General features: G+C 41.4%; 1 protein-coding gene across 3 annotated transcripts in view; it reads right to left on the bottom strand.

Annotated features, from left to right (window-relative positions):
• ARMH3 (armadillo like helical domain containing 3) overlaps nt 1-23817 on the bottom strand; it is a 181025-nt gene that overhangs the window by 17855 nt on the left and 139353 nt on the right. For all 3 annotated transcript variants that reach the window (XM_064595201.1, XM_045878674.3, XM_064595200.1), the window contains one exon: nt 12297-12375. In XM_064595201.1, coding sequence (XP_064451271.1) covers nt 12297-12375 — 79 coding nt within the window. The remainder of the gene's footprint in view (nt 1-12296; nt 12376-23817) is intronic.

Here is a 23817-nt window from a genome sequence, read left to right on the forward strand (position 1 = left end):
GATGGAGCAAATAGAAATAAATGATTGCAAGGTTATTACATGTTACATGAAGTCATATAACATTATTTTGAAGGTACACTGTGGTAAGTTAAAGAGCAACCACTAAAAATAAGTGAAGAGGTACAGCTAAAAAGTCAGTAGTGAACATAAAATATACTAAAAGACACGCACTTAATCCAAAAGAAGGCAGAAAAGAAAAAAATGAATAAAGAACAGGTGGGAGAAAAAGGAAAAAAAAAAGGCAAGATGGCAGATTTTAACTCAGCCATATTGATAAATTAAATGTAACACTTCAATCAAAAGACAGAGACTGTCAGATTGAACATAAAATTAAGATCCAAAGGATCTTCTAAAGGAAATTCACCTAAAATATAAAGATACAGATTGAAAGTGAAAAGATGGAGAAAGATAGCCTTCTGAAGACACTAATTAGAGAAAATAGAATTGCTATAGTAATATCTGACAAAGGAGACTTCAAAACACGGAATACGGTGTGCCTGGGAGGCTCAGTCGTTAAGCGTCTGCCTTCGGCTCAGGTCATGGTCCCAGGGTCCTGGGATAGAGTGCATCGGGCTCCCTGAAATTCAGGAAGCCTGCTTCTCCCTCTCCCACTCCCCCTGCTTGTGTTCCCTCTCTTACTATGTCTCTGTCAAATAAATAAATAAAATCTTTAAAAAAAAAACAAGAAATACTATCAGGAGTGAAGAGTGAAATTTCCACAATGATAAAAGGGTCCGTTCATTACAAAGATGATTATATATATGTGTGTACCTAATAAGAGAGCTTCAAAATTCTGGATGAAGCAAAACTGACAGAACTGAAGGAAGAAATAAAAAAGTCTACTATTATAGTTGTAAGTTTTGATACTCATAACTGATAAAACAATTAAGACAGAAAATCAGTGAAGGGAGAAATTTAAACATTACTAACCAAACTGACCTAAAGGCATTTATAGAAAACTCTATTCAATAGGAGAGTACATATTCTTTTTTAAGGAGGGAACATATTCTTTTAAAATGCACACAGAAGGGGTGCCTGGGTGGCTCAGTCATTAGGCATCTGCCTTCGGCTCAGGTCATGATACCAGGGTCCTGGGATCGAGCCCCACGTCAGGCTCCCTGCTCAGCGGGGAAGGCTGCTTCTCCCTCTCCCACTCCCCGCTGCTTGTGTTCCCTCTCTCACTGTGTCTCTCTCTGTCAAATAAATAATAAAATATTTTTAAAAAAATGCACACAGAACATTCACCAAGATAAATCATATACTAGACCATAAAACAAATCTCAGTAAATTTAAAAGGAATGAAATCAATCAATCATATTTTCTATCTACCAGGGAAAAAATAAGAAATTAATAACAGAAATTTATATGAAAAATCCCCCAAAATGGAAATGAAACAACACAGTTCTAAATATCACTAAAGAAATGAGAAAATACTGTGAAATGAATGAAAATGAAAACACAGCATACCAAAATCTATGGGGTGTTGCTAACACAGGGGAAATTTATAACATTAAATTTTTATATTAGAAAATAAAATCAGGGGCACCTGGGTGGCTCAGTTGTTAAGCGTCTGCCTTCAGCTCAGGTCATGATCCCAGGGTCCTGGAATTGAGCCCCACGTTGGGCTCCCTGCTCAGCGGGAAGCCTGCTTCTCCCTCTCCCACTCCCCCTGCTTGTGTTCCCTCTCTTGCTGTGTCTGTCAAATAAATAAAATCTTTTATAAAAAGAAAATAAGAAAATCAATTATCTAAGTTTCTTTTTTTTTTTAAGATTCTTAAAATTTATTTTTAAGGATTTTATTTATTTATTTATTTGTCAGAAAGAGAGAGAGAGCACAAGCAGAGGGAGCTGCAGAGGGAGAAGGAGAAGCAGGCTCCCTGCTGAGCCCGACGCAGGGCTCGACCCCATGACCCTGGGATCATGACTCCGGCCAAAGGCAGGTGCTTGCTTAACCAACTGAGCCACCCAGGCGCCCCGGGAAGGTTTTATCTTAGGTTTCTAAAGGGTCAGGTCGGGCTGCTGCAAGCATGTCACATACATCAGCTGAGGTCTACAGGAGAAACATAGGCAAAGGTCTAAGCAAGAAAGCAGTGATGCTGATTCTTATACTGTGAAGTCTTCATGGGCATGCATGAATTTTACATTTTTATAGCCCCTGGCTTGGCACACAGCAGATACTTCTGTACTTTGGCACTGAAAAAAAAATGAATCTGGGGAACTTGAGGCGAGGGCATACATTCCCTGTCTTACTGCACTAACCAAAGACACTCAGAAGTAGAGAATTCTTAGACCAAGGAGATTCTGAGAGCTTCCTTAAGAGGTAAGAATTGGTTCTTTTTCAAAACACTTTAGCCCAAAGTGGCTGAAACAATGAAAACAAGCCAAAAGCCCAGGAATTAGAACAAATAACAACCTGGTAACAAAATCAGACTCTACTGAGTGAGCACCCCTCCCTCCACTGGTGTGCTTACAGTGACTTTCTATCCAAGATAACCTGAATCTCTCTCCAGGGCCCAGTCATCCAATATAATTGTTTGGAATCTAGGATCCAAAAGGTAGACACAAATCTCTAAGGATTAAAAAAAAAAAAAGATGATGCCTTTTAAAAGGTAACTGTTTCCTCTATACAGCCATCCTGCATATGATACGTAGACATTCCCCCTCCCCTTTTTTTCCCTCTATTTTCATCTTGTATACTTCAGGACTAAACTCAATTTCAGAACCAATGTAAGTTGGCCAATTCTCCCAGTCCATTCATGTCTTTCAAGCCTGCTACTAAAGGGCTTTCCACTGCCCTGAGATTTATTGATCTGACAGACTGGCTCTGCCCTTCAGTAACGTGGATCAGATAATGAACCTCACAGTGGGTGATTAGTGAGAGGCCATCAGCTGGTTAAAGGAGTGGTGACAGTGACTCTCTTTAATTTCCCTGGGCAGTTGCCCCACCTCTCTGACTTTATTTGGCTGATGCCCTAGGTAGCCCTTGTGAAGCTTTTCTTTGCACTAATTACAGATCCAACGTGTCCAGGCCCTTACCCTCCACAAGCAAGGCATGCAATCACACTAAGAGGCAGCCAAGATAATGGGGGTGGGGGAATCATGACACAAATATCCATCAGGCCTTCTCCTTCTCTGTGGCTTATTGTAGGCAGGACACTTCTCCCAGCTCAAACCAAGAGGCGGGTGTCTCTGTCCTCCCCACCTGAGGTTTCTTTGTTTGGAAACATCACATCTCAGGGAGGGAGAGAGAAAACACTGTCTCTAATCCTAGCTCACCAGCAATGTGACATGGGTCTCTGCCTCCCTGCCAGGCCTCACTTATCTATCCCTCCCTAAAAGAATTTTTTAACAGAAATCCCAGTTGGGGGCTACCCACAGTTTCCCTCTAGCTGAGTGGGTGATCTTTAAGACTGCAACTTCCTTTGCACAGTATCACTGTGAAAGGTCAAAGTGCTGTTATGGTATTTAGCAAAAACATTTCCAATTAGCACAGCCTATAACAGATAAAAGTTTGCATGGCAACATTTTTGGCTTCTGATGTTAGCACAGTGGCAAATCATCCTCTTTCTAGCACACCTTATAGAGTTTTGAACTACCTCCCGAGGAAGCGGTTGCAGTGGAAATAAAACAAAAGTTCCCAAAGATCTATTTGGAATGAAGGAGGTGGCTAAAAAACAAACTGAAGAGGGAAGTCCTACTTATACACTCTCATCTAATAATTGGAACAAAGGATCCTTCTTAGATTAAACCATGAAAGCAAGGGCTGCCGTCTCCTATAACCTCTGGGAAAGCTGACAACTACTGGAATTCCTATAAGCTGCAACACTATTCCTCTGTGCACTGCCGATGACGCTTCACTGGCAATGAAGCCTGACGGAGGAAGACCAGAAGTTCATGTGATGCACAGTTCAAAATTCATAATTAATTAGAGAAAATGCTGTCAGTGGCAGAGATGAATATTAAGCTGAGCTCTTCACCAGTGACCTCTGCATTCATCTAGCGTGGCTGTGGGACATTGATTTTGAGTCTTTGTTTTGTTGCTGTTGTTTCAGCAAAATGGAACTACTACTTTAAAAACAATTAAAATTCAGTGTGCCACCTTTTAGAGTTTGACCACATAAATACATTATCTATTAAAATAAAATCTTTTTTTTTTTTTTTAAGATTTTATTTGTTTGACAGAGAGACACAGCGAGAAAGGGAACACAAGCAGGGGGAGTGGGAGAGGGAGAAGTAGGCTTCCCGCAGAGCAGGGAGCCCGATGTGGGGCTCGATCCCAGGACCCTGGGATCATGACCTGAGCCGAAGGCAGACGCTTAACGACTGAGCCACCCAGGCGCCCCTCTTTTTTTTTTTTTTTTAAACTCACCATGTTCCTTTGGTGTGTGGAAAAACTTTATTTCTCATAGTAACTTTGCAGACCTGCTTGATGGAATAAAGAGACTCTTTCCTCATTTATAAAGTTATCATAATGTGCCAGGAGCCTCTACTTAGACATTTCTGCCTAACTGGCAGGCAAACTCCCCAAGCCCCTGTTCAGTACTTAACTTCCTCAACTGAATGGTCTCTTCCCAAACCAGGACCTTTTCCCCATCCCCCAGGAATAAGCCCTGTTATCTGTACCATTCCTGCTTCTCCTTCCACCTTCCTATCCCTGGCCTCCCTCTTCCTTTAGAATACCTGGCAAGCTCAGGTTGTCACACATGCCTCAGCCTGATGAAGTGGAAGAAGCTCAGACTTCAGTGTCAGACAGACCTACGATCATGTTATGGCTTTGCACTAGCAGCTGTAGGACCATGGGCAAACTACTCAGCCTCTTTAGCATCCTCATCTATAAAATGATAACTGCGGGGCGCCTGGGTGGCTCAGTCGGTTAAGCGTCTGCCTTCGGCTCAGGTCATGATCAGGCTCCCTGCTCGGCAGGAAGCCTGCTTCTCCCTCTCCCATTCCCCCTGCTTGTGTTCCCTCTCTCGCTGTCTCTCTCTCTCTCTGTTAAAATAAATAAATAAAACCTTAAAAAAAAAAATGATAACTGCACCTACCCCAAACGGTTGATATATCGCTTAAGTAAATAACCTATGTCAAAGTGCCTAGATCAGTAACTATTAGCTGTTCCTTTCATCTATTAATGTCCTCTTAAAATCTAAGATATCATCTCTCCTTTCTTAGGCGGTGCAGCCCACCTCCTGATCCTAGCAGCATACCATCAGCCTACACTCTTATGTGGACCTTCTCATGATGTCCTATATAACATAAAGTTGATTTCCAAGGTTAAACAGCTTGTAAGAAAATCCCTCTGCCTCTGCCTCTGTCTTTCCTGCTTTAGTGAACCCACTTAATGAACAACTCATACCAAACTTTTTTCTGCTAAACAGGTCAACTGAAAGAAAGCTGGAGTCTGGGGCGCCTGGGTGGCTCAGTTGGTTAAGCGACTGCCTTCGGCTCAGGTCATGATCCTGGAGTCCCTGGATCGAGTCCCGCATCGGGTTCTCTGCTCAGCAGGGAGCCTGCTTCTCCCTCTGACCCTCCCCCCTCTCATGTGCTCTCTCTCTCTCTCATTCTCTCTGTCTCAAATAAATAAATAATCTTTAAAAAAAAAAAAAAAAAAAAAAAAAAAAAGAAAGCTGGAGTCTAAATGAAGGCAACAGAGAAGGTAGGGTCACACAGCCAATGCTGTGTCCCATGCTTACACTCAAGAGGAGTTTGCACAGCAACCATCACTCAGGGTTATAGAGAGGCAGTGCAAAACTACAGCTTGTTGTAGAAAAACACAATGCCATGTACAAGAAACTGAGTCATGGCTATCATAGGAATCCTAAATCTCAGATCTCCAGCATGTGTCTCTGTTAAGGCTGCTTTGCATGGTGGTTAAGGCCCTGCTCTAAGATGAAAAAACATCACAGGGGCTCTCAGAGTGGGCTACTGAGAGGTCTCAACTGCCCTGGGGAGAACTTTCTATCAGTGGCTCCCAAGGGGAAAGTAAGGTACACTTACCTCTGCTCAGAAAGCCCTGCCTCATAGCTTTACAGCCCCCTTTTCTCCCAGTCAACCTCAACAACCAGTGATGTGCTGGAGCTGGCTCATACACGCTTGGCCTGTGACAGCTGACAGTTAAATTTTCAAGCATTGTGAGAGCCACTTGGCTTCACATTGGTAGCCATAGTGGGAGCATTCACACCCAACACTACAAATCAGCCCCCTTCCCAACACTCACCTCTGTCAGCAGTTGTTAAACATATACTAGCACACCAAGGGCCACCAACTCTAAAGCTGAAGTATCAAGCTCCATTTCCTCATAAACCCTGAAGCTCTTAGGATTATCTCCCCCGAGATCTTTCTGTGCTTCCTCCTAGATGTTCTCAAGTAATGGGTGCCACCCAGAGCCCCTAACAATGTTTGCCCCACGGACTAGGGCTTTCCTCTTATTACTATCTTACTCCTCTGTGGGAAAATAAAGCTAGATTTCATTAGGATTTCTAAATGCCTAGCATTTATTTGTAATGGCTCTTATCTTAGGATCAGGAGAAAATCAAAAGGTTTAGAAAGATTACTAATAGACAGATATAGTAGCTTCCAATGTAACCTTCACTCATTCAGATACGAAGCATTTTTTGTTTCCCTAATTTACTTTAATCTACTCCTACAAATAAGTTAGATTCTTTGCTTTGTCATAATACTTTTGAAGGTACCTCTTGTAATATACAACATTATACATGCCTCCTCTGAATCCAAAATCCAAAGCCCTAGTGAGAGTTGAGATTTAAAGAGATAATGGGGGGTAAACCTCCATAAAATTCCTAAAGTAGAAAACTTAAGAATCTGGTTACACTGTGCTATGGTCCTGTGATATATGGGGATGCTAGCAGACCACCTTGCTGATCCTCCTGGAAAATTCCTAAGTCTATATGTAGAGAAGTTTTTAGTAGGCTCCTGGACCACTTGGCTGAAAGGTACATCAGCTTCAAAAGAGGTTTGCCCACTCCCAGAAAAATGATGTATAATAGTGGTTGCCGGGGTGAGGAGGAAGGGGGAAAAGTAAGTTGTTCAACGAAAGGGCTTTAGTTTTGCAAGATGAAAAAGTTCTAGAGATCAACCACGACAACATGCACACGTCAACACTACTGTACTATACACTTAAAAATGAATGGTTAAGGCGGTAAATTTTGCTATGTGTTTTTTTACCAGCATTTTTAAAAAAAGCTTGGTTGCCCATTAGGTCTCATCACTGCCTAGCACTGTGGCTGGTTCATCCTAGGCCTTTGATGAACACTCATGAATTGATTCAAAGGCAGTACAATTAGAACAGAGATGAGAATCAGTACATCAGGGATTATGGAAGTTGTGATGACAATTTAAATGACTGAACTGTATTCCTTTTTTTCCCCCCAAAGATTTTATTTATTTATTTGACAGAGAGAGACAGAGTGCGCAAGCACAGAAACAGGGGGAGGGGCAGGCAGAGGGAGAGGGAAAAGCAGGCTCCCCGCCGAGCAGGGAGCAGGACCCTGGGATCATGACCTGAGCGAAGGCAGATGATTAACTGACTGAGCCACCCAGGCGCCCCTGAATTGTATTTCTCAGTCAGCCAGCCTCTGGGTACCCTGTGACGCAAGGACAAGGTTTACAGAAACTCTGGGACTCTTCTCCCCTCTTTCTATCTTTTTTCAGGTCCTGGCTTTGAGTACATTTTACAATCTATGCCTCTTCATTTATCCAGTCCCTATCCCTGCTCTTTGAAGGTCCACCCAATTCTTCTCTCTTCCATATGGCCTTTCTTGACCACCACAACCTACAGAGATCTTCCTCTAACAGGAGCTCACAGATCCTACTGCTAGTACTGGTCAGCTATCAATAAACTGTCTTAAGCCATCTCTTGAATTTATTCCACCTTTTGAGAACAGAGGCCATTTATCATACTTCTGTATTCCTCAAATGCCTAGCACAATCTGAAGCACAGAGCAGGCACTAAATGAAAATACTAATAGCTGAATGAAGGCTAAAGAAAGCAAGAGTGGGGGGTGCCTCAGTGGCTCAGTCCCTTAAGTGTCTTTGCCTTCAGCTGAGGTCATGATCTGAGCATCTGGGGATAGAGCCCCTCCTCAGGCTCCCTGCTCAGCAGGGAGTCTGCTTCTCCCTCTCCCCCTGCTCCTTGTGCACTCTCTCTCTAATAAATAAATAAAATCTTAAAAAAAAAAAAAAAAGGCAAGGTGGGCCAATCATTTATTTGTTTTCCAATGGGATATTTCAAAGTCACAAAATTTGTCATGAATGTGACTAAAAGCTTAAGCAATCAGGTGCTCAGAGAAGGCTTTGACTTGAATCCTAAATTGCGACTATGTACTCTAGATATTCAGGGCTCTAGAAAATCTTCTGTAAAAGTTCTACCATGAAGCCCTCTCTTACCTATTAGGAAATTAGAGCTGAAGTAAATCAGTATGTCATTTTTTTATTTGAGAGAGAGAATGTGCGTGTGCACACACAGGAGGTAGGGAAGGGTAGAGGGACAAGCAGACTCCCTGCTGAGCACGGAGCACTGTGCAGGGCTTGATCCCAGGACCTTAAATCATGACCTGAGCGGAAGTCAGATGTTTCACTGACTGAGCTACCCAAGCTCCCCTTCTTAAAAATTTTTTTTTTCATTTTGCATAACATCTAAAATAATTTATTTCGTTAAATATTTTACTATAGTGAAAATATATTTTCTTTTCAAGATTTTATTCATTTATTTGTCAGTGTGGGACTCGAACCTATAACCCCAAGATCAAGAGTCACATACTCCTCCTACTGAGCCAGCCAGGCGCCCCAAGATGGACCCTATTTAAGAGAGAAAAAAAAAAGGACATATAGAGAGAGACAGAAAGTACAACAGTGGTTACCTTCAAGTTGAGGGGGGGAATTGGGCAGTTATTGTTTAATGGGCATAGGCTTTCAGTATGGAATAATGAAAAAGTTCTGGAGATGTATAGTAGTGATGGTTACACAACGATGTGAATATACTTAATGCCACTTAACTTTACATTTGGAAATGGTTAAAATGGTAAAATTTTTTTTTTTTAAAGATTTTATTTATTTGACAGAGAGAGACATAGCAAGAGAGGGAACACAGCAGGGAGGGTGGGAGAGGGAGAGGGAGAGGCAGGCTTCCCGCAGAGCAGGGAGCCCGATGTGGGGCTCGATCCCAGGATCCAGGGATCATGACCTGAGCCGAAGGCAGACACTTAACCATCTGAGTCACCCAGGCACCCCTAAAATGGTAAATTTTATGTATATTTTACCACACACAAAAAAGGGGTAAAAATGAACAAGTTCCACAATCAACCTTGGACAAATGTGACATCTGTGTATAAAATATAAAAATGCATGCAGTTTATTATACTAGATAATGTACAACCATTCAGTCACACTGAGGGTACTGACTGATTAAAAGGCTTTGCCCTCCATGAAGCCAATGAAAGTAACAGAAAAATGTTATGGATCTCCTGGAAATCTGAAAAACAGTTCCAGTGTGTGAGAGAATGGACTTCATTTAAGAAGTAATAATGAATTTACAAACATCACCTTGAAATGCCTCAGACAGAGGCTGGAATATATCTGGGTGTTGTCAGAACTCAAAAATTCACAAATCTCTTGCCAGAACAAAATGGCTGGCTGGGCACACAGACCTAGCAAGAGCCCTCTCTTGTCTGCTGTTTTGCAAAGTGCTATAAATTCCAGTTAACACCTATCCATGGTCTTTAGGTTTTATTTTAGGAGTACTTTAGAATCCACTTGGGGATTGAGTTCCTGATTTTTTCTTTCTACTTAGTTTGCTGCTAACAACTGCAGGGCCCTACTGGATCCCAAAACTCTTTGGGAAGTTGTGAATACACTTAACATTAAGTGATATTAGCACTGATGTTCATAAGTGAAGGGAGAGAAGTGCTCCAACACATGTTGGAGATTAACAAGGCAGTCAAATACTTCTAATCTGATAGTGCTGAGAATAAAACCAAGTGCACTGTAATGCTGTCATTTAGCGCCCTTCAAAGTCAGTTAGGGAAGAGAAGCAACAACTATTTTGAGGGCAGTTTTGAAAAGGGTCCCAGAATAGTATCACCCTTTCCCCACTCCCTAAGTGAAAAGGATTGCTATGAGAGATACTTAAGTGTACAAAAACCCTGTGAGATCAAGAACTACACTTAAGATTATTCACCACTATCCCCACTACCCAGCACCACACCTTGTAAACAGCAGGCATGTAATTATTTATTCCCTAAGTAAATCTTTGAGAGCTGCTATCCTTTCCCCATTCTTGAATAGGGCTGTATACTCTCCCTCCACACAGAAATCGCCTCATCTCTGGCTTGTGGACTCTTTTTGAGAGGCACTTTCATCACTTCATTTAACTTTGAGAGAAGTTGGAGGAGGGTGAGGACACGTGCTTGCTAATCATCCTTTTCCAGATTGCCTCACGCGCCAGAATGGATTTTTATTATTGGCCTGTGGCTGCTACTGCTGGAGAAGGATTTCAGCCTGACCTTCCCAAGCTGCTGGGGGTGAATACTGCACGTGGCTGACAGGGAAAATGTGTCCTTTTTTTTTTTTTAAAAGCTTTTAGACTAACCAGAGCTCACTGTGGTAGGAAAGTCACCCTTTCTTTCACCGTATAAAACTCAAGATGTCGAATTCTTTTGCATAAAAATGATAGAGTAAACTGATCTGAACTGGTCCAACAGGAGAAAGGTAGCATCCTGAAGCACCTCACAGAGAGCAGTGGCATCAAAACACAGTACTCATGGAAAAAAGAAAATGAAAGCCATTTACAAAAGCAGTTTAAATAAGAGGATGGAAATCTCACAGCTGGCCTCACAAAAGAGAACAAATATGTCAAAGGGAACAACTGATAGACTAATAGAGTCCTATCCATCTGGCTGAGGACAGAGCCACTGGTGGGAATACTGAGAAGCCTGTCAGGGAAAAGGCTGCCTGCTGCCTCACTGAGTGAGCTGAAGAGCTTTTAGAAACACTGGAACACAGGCTCACACCAGAGCTGGCACGCTGTACCAGCAAAAGACTCAGAGAAGGGTTATACTGATACACTGGCAAAAAAGGGAGAACAGAGTATGTTTTTTTGGTTTGGAACTTATACCTGAACTCTCAACTCATGACTACCCGGGCCCTCCATCTTGGGAGTTGGGTGCGAAAGAAAGGAGATTGTGTGAACAGAATGTCTCATTTTGTGCCTTTTTTTTTTAAGATTTTATTTATTTATTTGAGAGTGAGAGAGCACAAGTGGGGGGTGGAGCGGCAGAGGAAGAGGGAGAAGCAGACTCCCGCTGAGCAGGGAGCCCGATGTGGGACTCGATCCCAGGACCCCGGGATCATGACCTGAGCCGAAGGTAGACGCTTAACCAACTGAGCCACCCAGGCGCCCTCATTTTGTGCTTTTAAAAACAGGACTCAAGAGTCTCATTCTGAAACATCAAGTTCAATCCCATGCCATGCTAATGCCCCATCTGTACTTTTTTTTTTTTTTTAAGATTTTATTTATTTATTTGACAGCGAGAGCAGGAACACAAGCAGGGGGAGTGGGAGAGGGAGAAGCAGGCTCCCCGCTGAGCAGGGAGCCCCATGTGGGACTCGATCCCAGGACTCTGGGATCATGACCTGAGCCGAAGGCAGCCGCCCAACGACTGAGCCACCCAGGCACCCCCCATCTGTACTTTTATATAATGCAGAACTGAGTGCAGGCACTTTGGGAGAAGGGGAAATCAGGCCAGACTCAAGGAAAACAAACACAGAACGCTATCTGCATCTCCAACTCAGTCCATACCATAGAAAAACCTGCTCAGAAATAATTGTTCAAGGCAAATAGAACTCAATTACTAAGGAAAATCTACCCCAATGAGGGCTCATATTTTAATAAGCCAAACAGCATCAAATTGAGCTGAACTCAGAGTTTTTCTAATTGGCAGTTTTATCCATTTCTAAGTTCTCATTTCTTATTTTTAAAAATCAAAATGACTCTCTGCCTAAAATTAAAAAAAGAAATGCCTATCACCCACTCTAAAATAATAATTCACTAAATTTTCACCTACATATCTTCTATATAATTAAACAAACCCCTCATATGGCACAAAAGCAGAAGCCATCACTCTATTTAAAGTACTATCAACAAATCCCTTAGTAATTGCTCTTAGAAGCTTGGTTCCTGCTACCAGCTCAGTCACAGAATACCTCTGCTGTCAAAGAGAGGACAACTGCTTGATCCCAGCCACCAACTATTAGGGGTCACTCTGGGGAGGGCAGTGGCTTACCTGCTCCTCTGACAGTTGGGATATGTGATTCACAGCAGCATAGGATTCAATTTTGGGGTTAAAGTGATTGATGATGGCTCTGAAAAAAAGAATTAACATTAATATGGCATCAGATGGAAGAGGCAGATAAATGAGTTAAAAACAAGTATCGAGTACCCTCTAGTTTAGAGTATGAGTGCATAGGAGTGATTGTCAGAGGGTAACTATCTTTTTATTGAACATGGGGGTGAACCTGATAACTCTGAAATAAGTAGGGCTTAAAATTTTTTAGATCAAGAGTAGAATCAAATGTCTCTGCTCTGCAAATGAACTAAGGGGAAAAAAATCTCAACCAAACAAAAAACAAAACCAAGCATCCTTCAGGCAAGAAACAGGACCCAGGGGGCTGTCCACTAGGGGGCCCTGCTGTTTCAGTAAGAAAGAAAAGTCGTTTGCTCTGCTCTGACTTGGGAGAATAGGGCACTCAGTAAAGCTGGACCAATACATAGGCTAAATACAATCTCTGAAGAAGCTGAGTTTTATCAAAGCCTAGAACCAATCTTCATACTTGTTAGTTAATAATTTCAAACCAAAATTTTATTTCCAGCCATTCAAACCAAAATCTGAGTGTCATTTTCAAACACTTCCTATCACCCTCACATTCAAGGTTACCAAGTCTTATCAAATCTAGTTCTTCAAAAATCTCTGCAATCTGAAATAAAGTTCTCTGAATCCAATGCGTTTGGTGTATATGTAGGTCCTTGTCATTTCTTGTCTAGTGTAGCAGAAAAAGCACAGGTTTCAGATCAGAGTTTATCTAAGTCCATATTAATATAAAATTGATTAAATAAATGGGGAAAAGAGAAAAATCTTTCTAACAGAATAATTCCAAATAATATATGCAGATACTCTCCCCTTTAGGAGGTGGAGTTGGTTCCCATTCCCACTGAGGGTAGGCTAGATAGACTTAGTGACTTATTTCCAAAGAACAGAGTAGTAAAAGGGAAAAACAGTAACTTTACTGTAAACAATCTTGGCAAATACTACCTTATTAGCCAAATGATTAATGCAAACATTGCCAGTGATTCATGTAGCTGTCATGTAACCCCTGGTATGATCTTATGAAAAGGGCACTTTACCTGTTATATACTCCCAAACCCACAACCTCAGTCTCATCATGAGAAAAACATGTGACAAAACCAGACTGGGGGCATTCTATAGAATACCTGGCCAGTACTCCTTAGGATTGTCAAGATCATTAAAAAAAAAAAAAAAAAAAAAGACTGTCAAGGTCATGAAAAACTGTACTTGAGAAATTGTCACAGACCGGAGGATACTGGGGAGACATGACAACTAAATGCAGTGTGATACCCTGAATTGGACCCTGGAACAGAAAGAGAAAATTAATAAACTGGTGAAATCCAAATAAAATATGGAGCTTAGTTAATAGTAATATATCATTGCCAGTTTCTTAGTGATGAATAAATGTACCTTGGTAATGTAAGATGAGGGAAACCTGGTTGAGGGGCATACAAGAACTCTGTGTATTATCTTTGCACTTTTTCTGTAATTCTAAAATTATTCCAAAATTAAGTTTGTTAAAATGTGTGGGTGTGTACGTGCATACATGTGAATGTGTGGCAGTGCAATAGAAATCAATGTTTTCTTTTAATATAACATTGATAATATAAAATTCTTGAACCATTTAATATGGGTAATAAAAGTATAAGCCAAACTTCAAAAAAAAATCATGGTTTGACCATTTGTTATTTTGGATTTTTAGGAAACTACATGTCTCAGAGGGAAAAAGTGGGAACAACACCTACCTTAGCACTTAGTACAGTACCCAGGAATAGTACATTGTAGGCATAAAATAAATGTTTGTCGAAAGAGTGACTAAATCTTAGAGAATTCTTGCAACATTTATATAATAAAGCAATGTCAAACATCTAGCACAGTGCCTGGCACACAGCTGGTATGCAATAAATATTCAAAGAATGAATACATCAAACGGGATAGTAATGGGTCAGGAATAGAGGAAAATTCTGGTAACTTATTTTTGCAGAGACTTCGAAGAAGGGCTGAGATGTTATCTGCAAGTTAAGGTTGTAATTTGGTCTAAATCCAAAGTGGGAAAGAATTTGGACCAAGTAGGGGTCAAATATTTTTCTCATTCAGAAAGTAAAGTTTGAGGGTATTGGCAGGGATGACAACAAGAGCAGAAAAGGAAAACCAGGAGCCTAAACCCAGTAAGAAGACAGGGGAGGAAGTTTAGAGAGGCACTGAGAATACCCCCAAACCTAGCAGCAGTACCAAGTAAAAGTTAACTAAGTGGAGAGTAGGAGTCATAGGGTTTAGCATCTAAGAGCTACAGGATCAAGAAAAAGAAATACAGTAACCAAATCTATCTACAACTGGACCTCAGTTATTTTAGGAAAAAGAATATGAACTCTGTAAATACATTCATTTCGTGGTTTTATAATGGTTTTTTCTTTTGGATTTTCCTTAAATTTCTTAGTAAAATTCTTTTGAAAAAATGTTTAAAAAAAATCCTGACTCAACTGAACTAGGGTTGTTTGTTTTCGTTTGCCTAGGTTTGGAGAACAGAGAACTCCAAAGTATTTTCGTGTCTGTGTGGGTGGGCGAGTAGCAGCCATGGGGGCCCAGGTGGCAATCCAGTGAAGCTGGTGAGGTCTGGACAATGAAATAATTCCTGGGAATGAAATTGATGGGGATGCTGTAATTCTGTTCCCTTTCTACCCGAGGAATTCTTACACTAGCAAAGAAAGCAAGGAAGCAAGAAAAGGAAAAGACAAAGGAGAAACAGAAAGAAGGAAGAAAGAAGACAGGAGAGGGAAGGGGAAGAGGAAGGAAGGGAAGAGATAGGGAATGAGGGAGAGAAAGGAAAAGCCTGGAAAGTATTCTCCTCAAAAAGTATACTTATTTCCTTCCCTTCTCAAAGTTGTACCTGTCAAGTGTCAGCTGGATCTATAGATGATCTATGTTAGCAGGGCATATATGCTGATATTGTTTGAGCATATTCATCTTGAGGGTATGAAAGATATGCCATTCTGGGAATCTGGAATAAGGATAAAATCATCCTCCAACCTCCCCTGTGACACTCCCCCAGAGCCTCAGTTCTCAGCAGGCGATTAAAAAGCCAGATGGAACAGTCTAAATCCAGTTAGCAGTCTATAACCCAGTACACACAAAGGGCATAGGGTATATGCCTCTGCTTTATTTTTCTTGCTGTTTCTTTGGGACAGTTAAAAATCTGAGTACTAATCTGATCTACTAGAGATGCTAGATGCAGGGCTCTAAGCCTAAAGGTAAGAAAAATTGTCTGACACTGGCTGTTCTCCTTCCAGTCTCTTTAGCAGGGAATTTCAGAGAGGGCTTGGAAACTTCCTATTAAAGTTCTCAGGACTTCATACTGTTGAAATGGAAATTTGTTCTGAGATAGCAAAGAGTGACAAAACACTGAAACCAGGCTAAGTCCGCCCACACTGAGTGACACATGCCTTTGCAGTGACTGAAATACTTAGCTGCTCCTTCCCCAGGAATTTTGCAGCCTACTAGGGCTCACCTGGGTTATGATTCCACAGTGCCCCACGTGGCCAGGTCCTAGAATAGGATTTATGCCTGACTAGTATTCAGTGGGAAAAAGATGACATACCAGATTTATAGATGATGAGCCTCTCTCTTTTCTTTAGGCTTCCCTTCCCACTGATACCATCTCTAAAGGGATTTACTACCATCTCTTCTGAATATTTTTTGAGGGAGGGTCTCCTCATAGATTCTAACAGTAGCTCTCTCCTTTTACTGATCAAAACCTAACAGGTAGCAACTGTCTAATGCTTAAGTCTAAAATTTGAGTGTCCCAGCAAGGAAGAAATAGCAATTGCTCTCTCTCTCGCCTTCTCTCCCTCCCTTCCCTCCCTCCACCATGTGAGGACACAAGGCAGAGGCAGCTGTCAACAAGCCAGGAAGGAAGTCCTCACCAGAAACTGACCTTGCTGAACCTTGATCTGGGACTTTTGGCCTCCAGAACTGTGAGAAAACAAACATCTGTTTTTTAAGCCACCTAGTCTATGATATTTTGTTACGGCAATTGAGAAGACTAACACATAGATATTCTACTCTCCAAAGGACCCTGGCCATTTGGGCAAAGCAGACTCCAAACCAGAGTCCATCTTTAGCAAAGTAGTAGAGTGGATAAAGTCTTCTTCTCATTCTGTAGGTGACTTCCTCTCTTTAAACCCTTTATATTGTGGGTTATTATTTCCTTTCCTCCTAGAAGAGGATCCTTAGGCTCCTATGCCTCAAAGTTCCGGTCACAAATGCCACAAATGTAGCTACATGGCTTACCAGTTTCCCAGGCAGAGTGAGCTGGGCCCTTTAGCCTTTACTGAGAAAGAGAGACTTAAATAGATAAAGATCTTGCAGGGGTTTCTGAGTGGCCTGTGCCATATAGAAGACACACATACACTGAAAAGAGACAATGTCTGAAAAAGATAGTAGGATGGGCAACAACATACTGGCTAAGAAAGAGATGTTTGTTTTTCCTTTCATTTGCATCTTGAGGTTGATTTTCATCTAATCACAGCCTTTCAGGTATTTAAACAAAACCTAGTTTATGCCAGCCAAAAGCTTTTATGCTGAAAAGTATTTTAGAAAAGGGGACTTAAAAGGAAGAAGAGGAGTAGGAAGAAGAAGAAGGTCTGAGTGGGCAAAGAATGAGAAAACATAGCCATTATGAAAAAATTAGGACTGAGTGGTATGTGGCAGCAGGTGGCAAGATAAATGGGAAAAGAATAGTCTATTCAAGAAATAGTGCTGGGAAAACTGGATATCTACATGCAAAAGATTGAAGTTGATCCCCTACCCCACACCATACACAAAAATTAACAAAATGGATCACAGATTTAAATGTACAATCTAAAAACTGTACAAATCTTAGAAGAACACATAAATCTTTGTGACCTTGGGTTAAGCAATGATTTCCTCAGATACCAAAAGTGGAAGTGACAAAAGAAAAAGTAGGAAGAAGATTTAAAGAAATAAGGCTCAAGGAAAGGGAAAGGAATCTGGAAGTAGAACTTTGTGGCAAAAGGGAATATAATTTCTAACCAAACCTCCAGCTTTTTTTTTTTTTTCCTCCAGCTTTATTCAAACGAACTAAATGCTCTATGAAAGCAGGGACCAAATTTATTTTGCTCACCAATATATTCCCAAGACTTTAGCAAAACAGTCTCACCACAAGTAAGGAGGTCCATGATCACCAGCTAATTCTCCAAAAGTATGAAAATAACAATAAAAATGTTTTATCCCCATCCCAAGAGGAGAGGTAGCTCAGACATGAACAGCTATCCTTCAAAGAAGGAACTAAAGTTGTCACTGAAGACAGTAAAGCTTTCTCTTCCTCTTAAGTCTTACCAGGAGACAAGAGAAAAGCTTTCTGGCATTTCTTATTAATCTAATATTTTCTAAAAGTAAGCCTAAGTTTTTATTTGTTTGGGATGGGGGGACAGGGAAGGAATGGGGGAGTGTGTTATACTCTGTTACTGGGTCTCCTAATGCCATTGAATCAGGAAGTCCCAAAAGGGAAAGGCAAAAGAAACAGACAATGTCATAGTAAAGGGAAACTAAAGCCAGCCACGGAGAGAGAGCTCTGTACCCAAGGCACCTTTAAGGGCAAGAATCTGGGCCACTCTCTAATGCAACTGCCAACTTCTGATTGCCAAAGACAGGGGTCACTTATACAAACTGAAGCAAAATGAAGTGGACAGATGGAACAGCAAGGCTGAGCCACAAACTAGCTAGGGATTTCTTGGTCCATTTTTAACTTATTCTCTCTGACTCATGACTCTGCAAAGCAGCTTTCTTTTCCCTAGTGCTGGGTGGATGATGGCTGAGACACATAGTTAATGCCCAACTTACCCAAGAAATACAGGAGAATGTTTCCTTAACAATGTAGACAATGTAGATTAATAGAAAATGTAGATTCTTCCGCATATCCAGAGGAAATCTAAAGCAAATTTTCCAAAGATGCAAATTCTCACAGCCCCAGCTATCTCCCACAGACAAAAGCATCTAAGGGTCTTTTATGAAACAATAAATAAATAATAGTTTCACCCAGAAACCCAGAACATGGTGATTGTTTCCTTACTGAGCTATTTGAAGGAAGCAGCCTATCTCTAAAAGCTGTCCTGTAAATCCTTCAGGCAGAAAGGAGAAAAACAGGCAAAGGCTGTTTATAGGAGAAGTTTCTGTAGCTCTTACTCCAAGGAAGTAAGAAACATGACTGGTATACTCAAGATGGTACACACTGGGAATATTCTTAAAAGTTTCACTCTAAAATCATTCCTATAAGGCTACCAGATTTACATTAAAGAGTCTGATTAGGGGTACATATCTGAAGCCTGATAAAAATAAATTTGGATCTCAAGCCCCAAACTCATAAGCACTACAGTCCTGTATTTTCAAATACTTGCCAAACACATACACCTGGACATCATGCTTTTACTTATATGGTTTTCTTCACATGGAATGCTATTTTCTTTACTCCTATAAAGCATAAGTCTTACTTTTCCCTTAAAGGCCCAGTTAAAATACTCGGCTTCCCTGAACAACATGGTATATATAAGAAGCAAGGCTTTAGGGGCAGTAGATCCAAGTTAAAATCCTGGTTCTTCCACTTCTAGATTGTATGACCTTGTGCAAGAGACCATGCTCTCTGGTATCAGTTTCTTCATCTTATTGGATTTCCTTTGCAAAGCTTTCCTCCGTGTTTTCCTATATATACCATCTAACTTTGCCGAAAGGGAACTTTTTTTTTTTTTAATACAAGCAGCTTCCCCTTTCCTAGACCTAAAAAAGCAGTCCAGATATAATATACTACAGAGTTTATTCTCAAATATCTGGGATTAAAGACAAGAAAATCATATTTATAACTGCTTCTACCTGAGAAATCTTCAAACATACAGGTAAAAGACTGGCTTCTGAGAAGGGGTAAAGGTAGGACTGAGTGGTATGTGGCAGCAGATAAAATGGTTCATCTGAGGTTGAGTTATTTAAAAGTTTATTTATTTTAATTTTTTGGTAAAGATTTTATTTATTTGACAGAGAGAGACACAGCGAGAGAGGGAACACAATAGGCGGAGCGGGAGAGGGAGAAGCAGGCTCTCCTCTGAGCAGGGAGCCCGATGCGGGGCTCGATCCCAGGACCCTGGGATCATGACCTGAGCCGAAGGCAGACACTTAACAACTGAGCCACCCAGGCGCCCCTAAAAGTTTATTTATTTTAAAGTAATCTCTACACCCAAGGTGGGGCTCAAACTCACGACCCCAAGATCAAGCGTTGTACACTCCTCCAACTGAGCCAGCCAGGCAACCCAAGTTATTTAATTTTAAACTATCCTTTCTTTTCACCTTCAGAATTGCCTCACATACTCCCATTTCATGCAGTAATAAGCTTCCTTCCTCGTGGAGTCAATGAATCTTTAGCCCATCCAATTCAACAACAACAAAAAACAATTTCCCTTGATGCCTGTTAACGGCAGTGCATTACAAGCCTCAGAGACTCTGCCGATTAACATTAAGCAAAATAAAACCTCAAATAAGAGTACCTTCTAACCTTTTCCCTTTTGAAACTATCTAGTCAAAACTTCAGCAACTGACCTGTTAGGGTTGTTCCTCTAACTCATCCCCTACATGCTAGGCTTTAACCCTTTTGTGCCAATTATCCCCTTTCTTATACTGCTGTTCCTGTGACCACTCTTTTCAGGACCAGAGACACAAACATGTCATTTAAACCCTACTAGAGAAGGCATTTTGGCAACCATAAGGAAGGAAGAGCTACTGGCCATTGCATCTAGTTGCTTGATTTACCCAAAGATCCAACTATGTAAATTGGCCTACTTTATTACTAAAGAGAACTTGATTTATTCATGTACACAAATTTATTAGTTGAAAGGAGTGGAACAGGAAAGGTGTATCATTGACTACACCATAGTAACCCCCACAGTTCAACCTAAGGAATGATATGAGTTCAGCATTTCTCTTGATTTCTAGGTGAGAAACACATGTGTCATACCAGGTAACTTATTCACCCACTGGACTACATTTTCATTCAGCCTCGGCACCAAACAAATGAAGGTTCACAATTCATTAACTGGAGGGAAACAAGAAAGAGTTAATGTGTATGAAATGTACATGCACACGCCTGAGGGGCAGTTGCTTCATTTTCTGAAGCTGTGTACATGACTACGCATTTTGGCAGTTTGGGCTTTCTACCTTGATGCATGACTTTGCCCAATATAGGTTTCCACCTCATCACCTGCTGGAAATTAAGCAATTGGTTATAGCTACTTTGCTTGAAAAATGAGCTAATTTCTAGTTACTGTGGCCCCAAACCATAGATTAAAGCAAAGTAAGATGCCATGGGCTTTACACTTTGGCTAAATCATCTCCTCTAGCTCTGGTGTAAGAAAGGAATGGAATTCCATCCTGCTTTAGATACCAGCCTGACATCTTTCCACTGTTTCCACAATCAGAATGAATGTAAATGGAGAAGAACGAACCACAGGAGTTGAAGGAACCACTAAGTAAAATGGACCATCTACATTTCCATAAAAGACATCACTTAATCCATTCCCCTTAAGAATGCCTGCTCTTTATTAAACCTTTCTCTCAGTAAATGAACAGAGGGACAAAACATCTACAAGATTAGCCATCTCTACTCAGATCCCATTGCTCTGTGCTTCAGATTCCCTTACACCATCTCGAGCTACAGGCCAGGAGTTGCCAGCAGAGTTCCTGGGGATAAAGAATGCAAACCCTTGACAGCCTTTACAATTACTTTAGCCCTGGATTTCCTATCTCCAGAGGTAAGGCCCCTCTACACTCTCAGAAACATCTAGTAAATACAAAAGAACAAAAGAGGTCATGTGAAAGGGTCTACCAGATTTTCTGTCTCACTTCAGGACATAAGAAAATCCTAATACATACTTGGGAGGGCTTCTGAGGCAGTGGGGGTCAGCTCAAAACCCCAAGAAGTGATCTAATTCTAATTAATGGTGAAGTAATTTTAATTAACGGTGGAAGTTCCAATTCCTTGAATGTGACTCAAGAACTTTTCAAAACCTGGCATGAGCCAAAATCCTGAAATATTTTAATTACACATCATTCCCATTAGCCCAATTAATTTATTATAAGATATTTAACTTTTTTTGAAGATTTTATTTTTAAGTAATCTCTACACCCAATGTGGGGCTTGAACTCACGACTCATGATCAAGAGTCGCATGCTCTACCGACTCAGCCAGCCAGGCATCCCAATAAGATACTTAACTTTTAAGCACAGGGAGAGAGGGAGGAGGAGGACAAAAAAATCAGCAATTGACTAATTTAGGCTTCTTTTCCTGTCACGTCAAAAACAGAGGGAAATTGTTTTAGTGGATCACACGCTGCTAGATTGAAGGGAGAGGGAAATATTCTGTGGATCCCATACTAGAGAAAAAGAGGCACATGGATCCCTAAGTTAGGAGAGCTGTCTGTATACCTCAGTGGTGGGGAAGGAGGGACGGGGAATTTCAGGTGGACAAAGGAGAAAGAAGGCTGTCAAGATTTCTGAGTGGTCCAGTGTGGGCCATATGACACCATACTAGTAAGGAGTGGTCCTGATGTTCACTCACGGGAGAGAGGGAATGGTGGCCATATGGATCACATACCGGTTTTCAAGTACTCCAAGTAAAGAATGAAATTAAAAGACATGGAAAGAGGTTTATGTTCCATCCCAGGGGGACCTTTTAGAACTCCTCAGGAAAGGCAATCAGCGAGTCTGCCAAAGCAGTTAAGCAAGTGAACATTTACCATAAAGCCCACATCAGTTAAGTGAACAGAGATGAATCTTACTACAGTGCACTGTCAGCTCTGAGCCTGCAGGTGCTAACCACTGAGATGCGGTGCTACTCGGCCCTGTTTGTTCGCCGGCCCACTGTGACGGAGAGCTTCACCAACTTCTTGTCAGCTCTGAAAAAGCAGGCTGCTTTCACTGGCTCTGGTAGTGACTTACGCTGCCTTCAGAGAGGCCCTAGCACAAGTGGTTTCCGCTAAGAAGCCTGCATGTAAATAGTGGTGGCAGGTGGTGGGACAAAAAAAGAGCCCTAAGAGAAAGAGAAGACAGGCGTGGGAGAAAGCAGGGGAGCTAGGTAGCAGTCTGGTTAGTAAGGTAAGGAGAATGAGATAGTTTAGTAAGTCGAGAAGTAAGGGAAGAATAAACAAGCGCTCAAAGTATTGAACCATTCTGCTTAAGTGAAGTTGATATTATCTCCCTCAATGAAAAGGGAAAAAGTTAAAACATCACTGCAAACTACTTTCTCCACAGGAAAAGGAATGCTATTGAGGAATATTGCTTTTGCAATATTAATGGCAGCCTTAATATCAGCTTTATTCATGACAACGCCAAAGGTGAAGAGCGAGATTTTTCTCAACAACCTAATCAGTATCTATTATTGAACAAAATTCACTGTTTGCTAGAGGAAATGAGTATTTATCAATTATCCTAAGATTTACAAATGTCACCTGGTACATCTTTTTTTTTTTTTTTTTTTAAATTTATTTCAGAGAGAGAGACACAGTGAGAGAGGGAACACAAGCAGGGGGAGTTGGAGGGGCAGAAGCAGGCTTCCCGCCGAGCAGGGAGCCTGATGCGGGGCTCGATCCCAGGACCTGAGCTGAAGGCAGCCGCTTAACCGACTGAGCCACCCAGGTGTCCCGCACCTGGTGCATCTTTTGGCCCTATTTCTTTCTGCAAGTAAGTATGAGAGTCAAAAGGAAAGCCCCCAACAGACTAAAGGACAGCCTCTCATGTCAGAGACCCAGACAGCTTCTATCAGACAGAAACTTCACAGGAGGAAGGCTCTAAGAGTACCTATGAGGACAAATTCAAAAATCATATAGCATTTTCAAAACTCATCAAAGGCCATGTGTCTATCAGACGAGTAGGTAAAAGTGGACAGCTAAGTAGGTAAGGCCCCTATGTTCAGAAACCAATAAATCTCTAACTCATTATAGAGAGAAGGTCTGAAAGACATTTTTGGGAGACAGGACCAGCCAACTAAGGAAATGAGATGGAATGGGCTGGGGCTGAAATTGATGGTCTCAAAGCCCATGCTCGAGCAGGTACTCCTAGGTCTGAGCTTCTTTCTAGGCCCAGAACAAGAGCACAAAGAGCTCTGGTAGTAAATGATTTGCAACCTTACTTTCTACCACAGCTCTTTGTTTGCAACAGGGCCTGCAGCTTCCCTACATTCAAAGGCAGTGGGGGAAGCAGGGGAGACTAGATGACTACTACACAGACCCAAGCAGCGCTGCCCAGGAGAGGACTTAATGGGAGGATAAATTTGGGGCCTGATTCTCTGACAGCACCTCCAGTAATAGCTAGTAAAGCAGTGAGAGCCAGGGTGAGAGCCAGCTCCAAACATTCATCATAATAGTGCAATGAGTTGACGGTCTTTGGGGGAGAGTCTATGAAATTCCGG

The sequence above is a fragment of the Mirounga angustirostris genome, unplaced genomic scaffold (genome assembly GCF_029215605.1).
Source record: "Mirounga angustirostris isolate CCGP_5_RB_7025 unplaced genomic scaffold, mMirAng1.0.hap1 SCAF_6, whole genome shotgun sequence".
Taxonomy (NCBI): Eukaryota; Metazoa; Chordata; class Mammalia; order Carnivora; family Phocidae; genus Mirounga; species Mirounga angustirostris.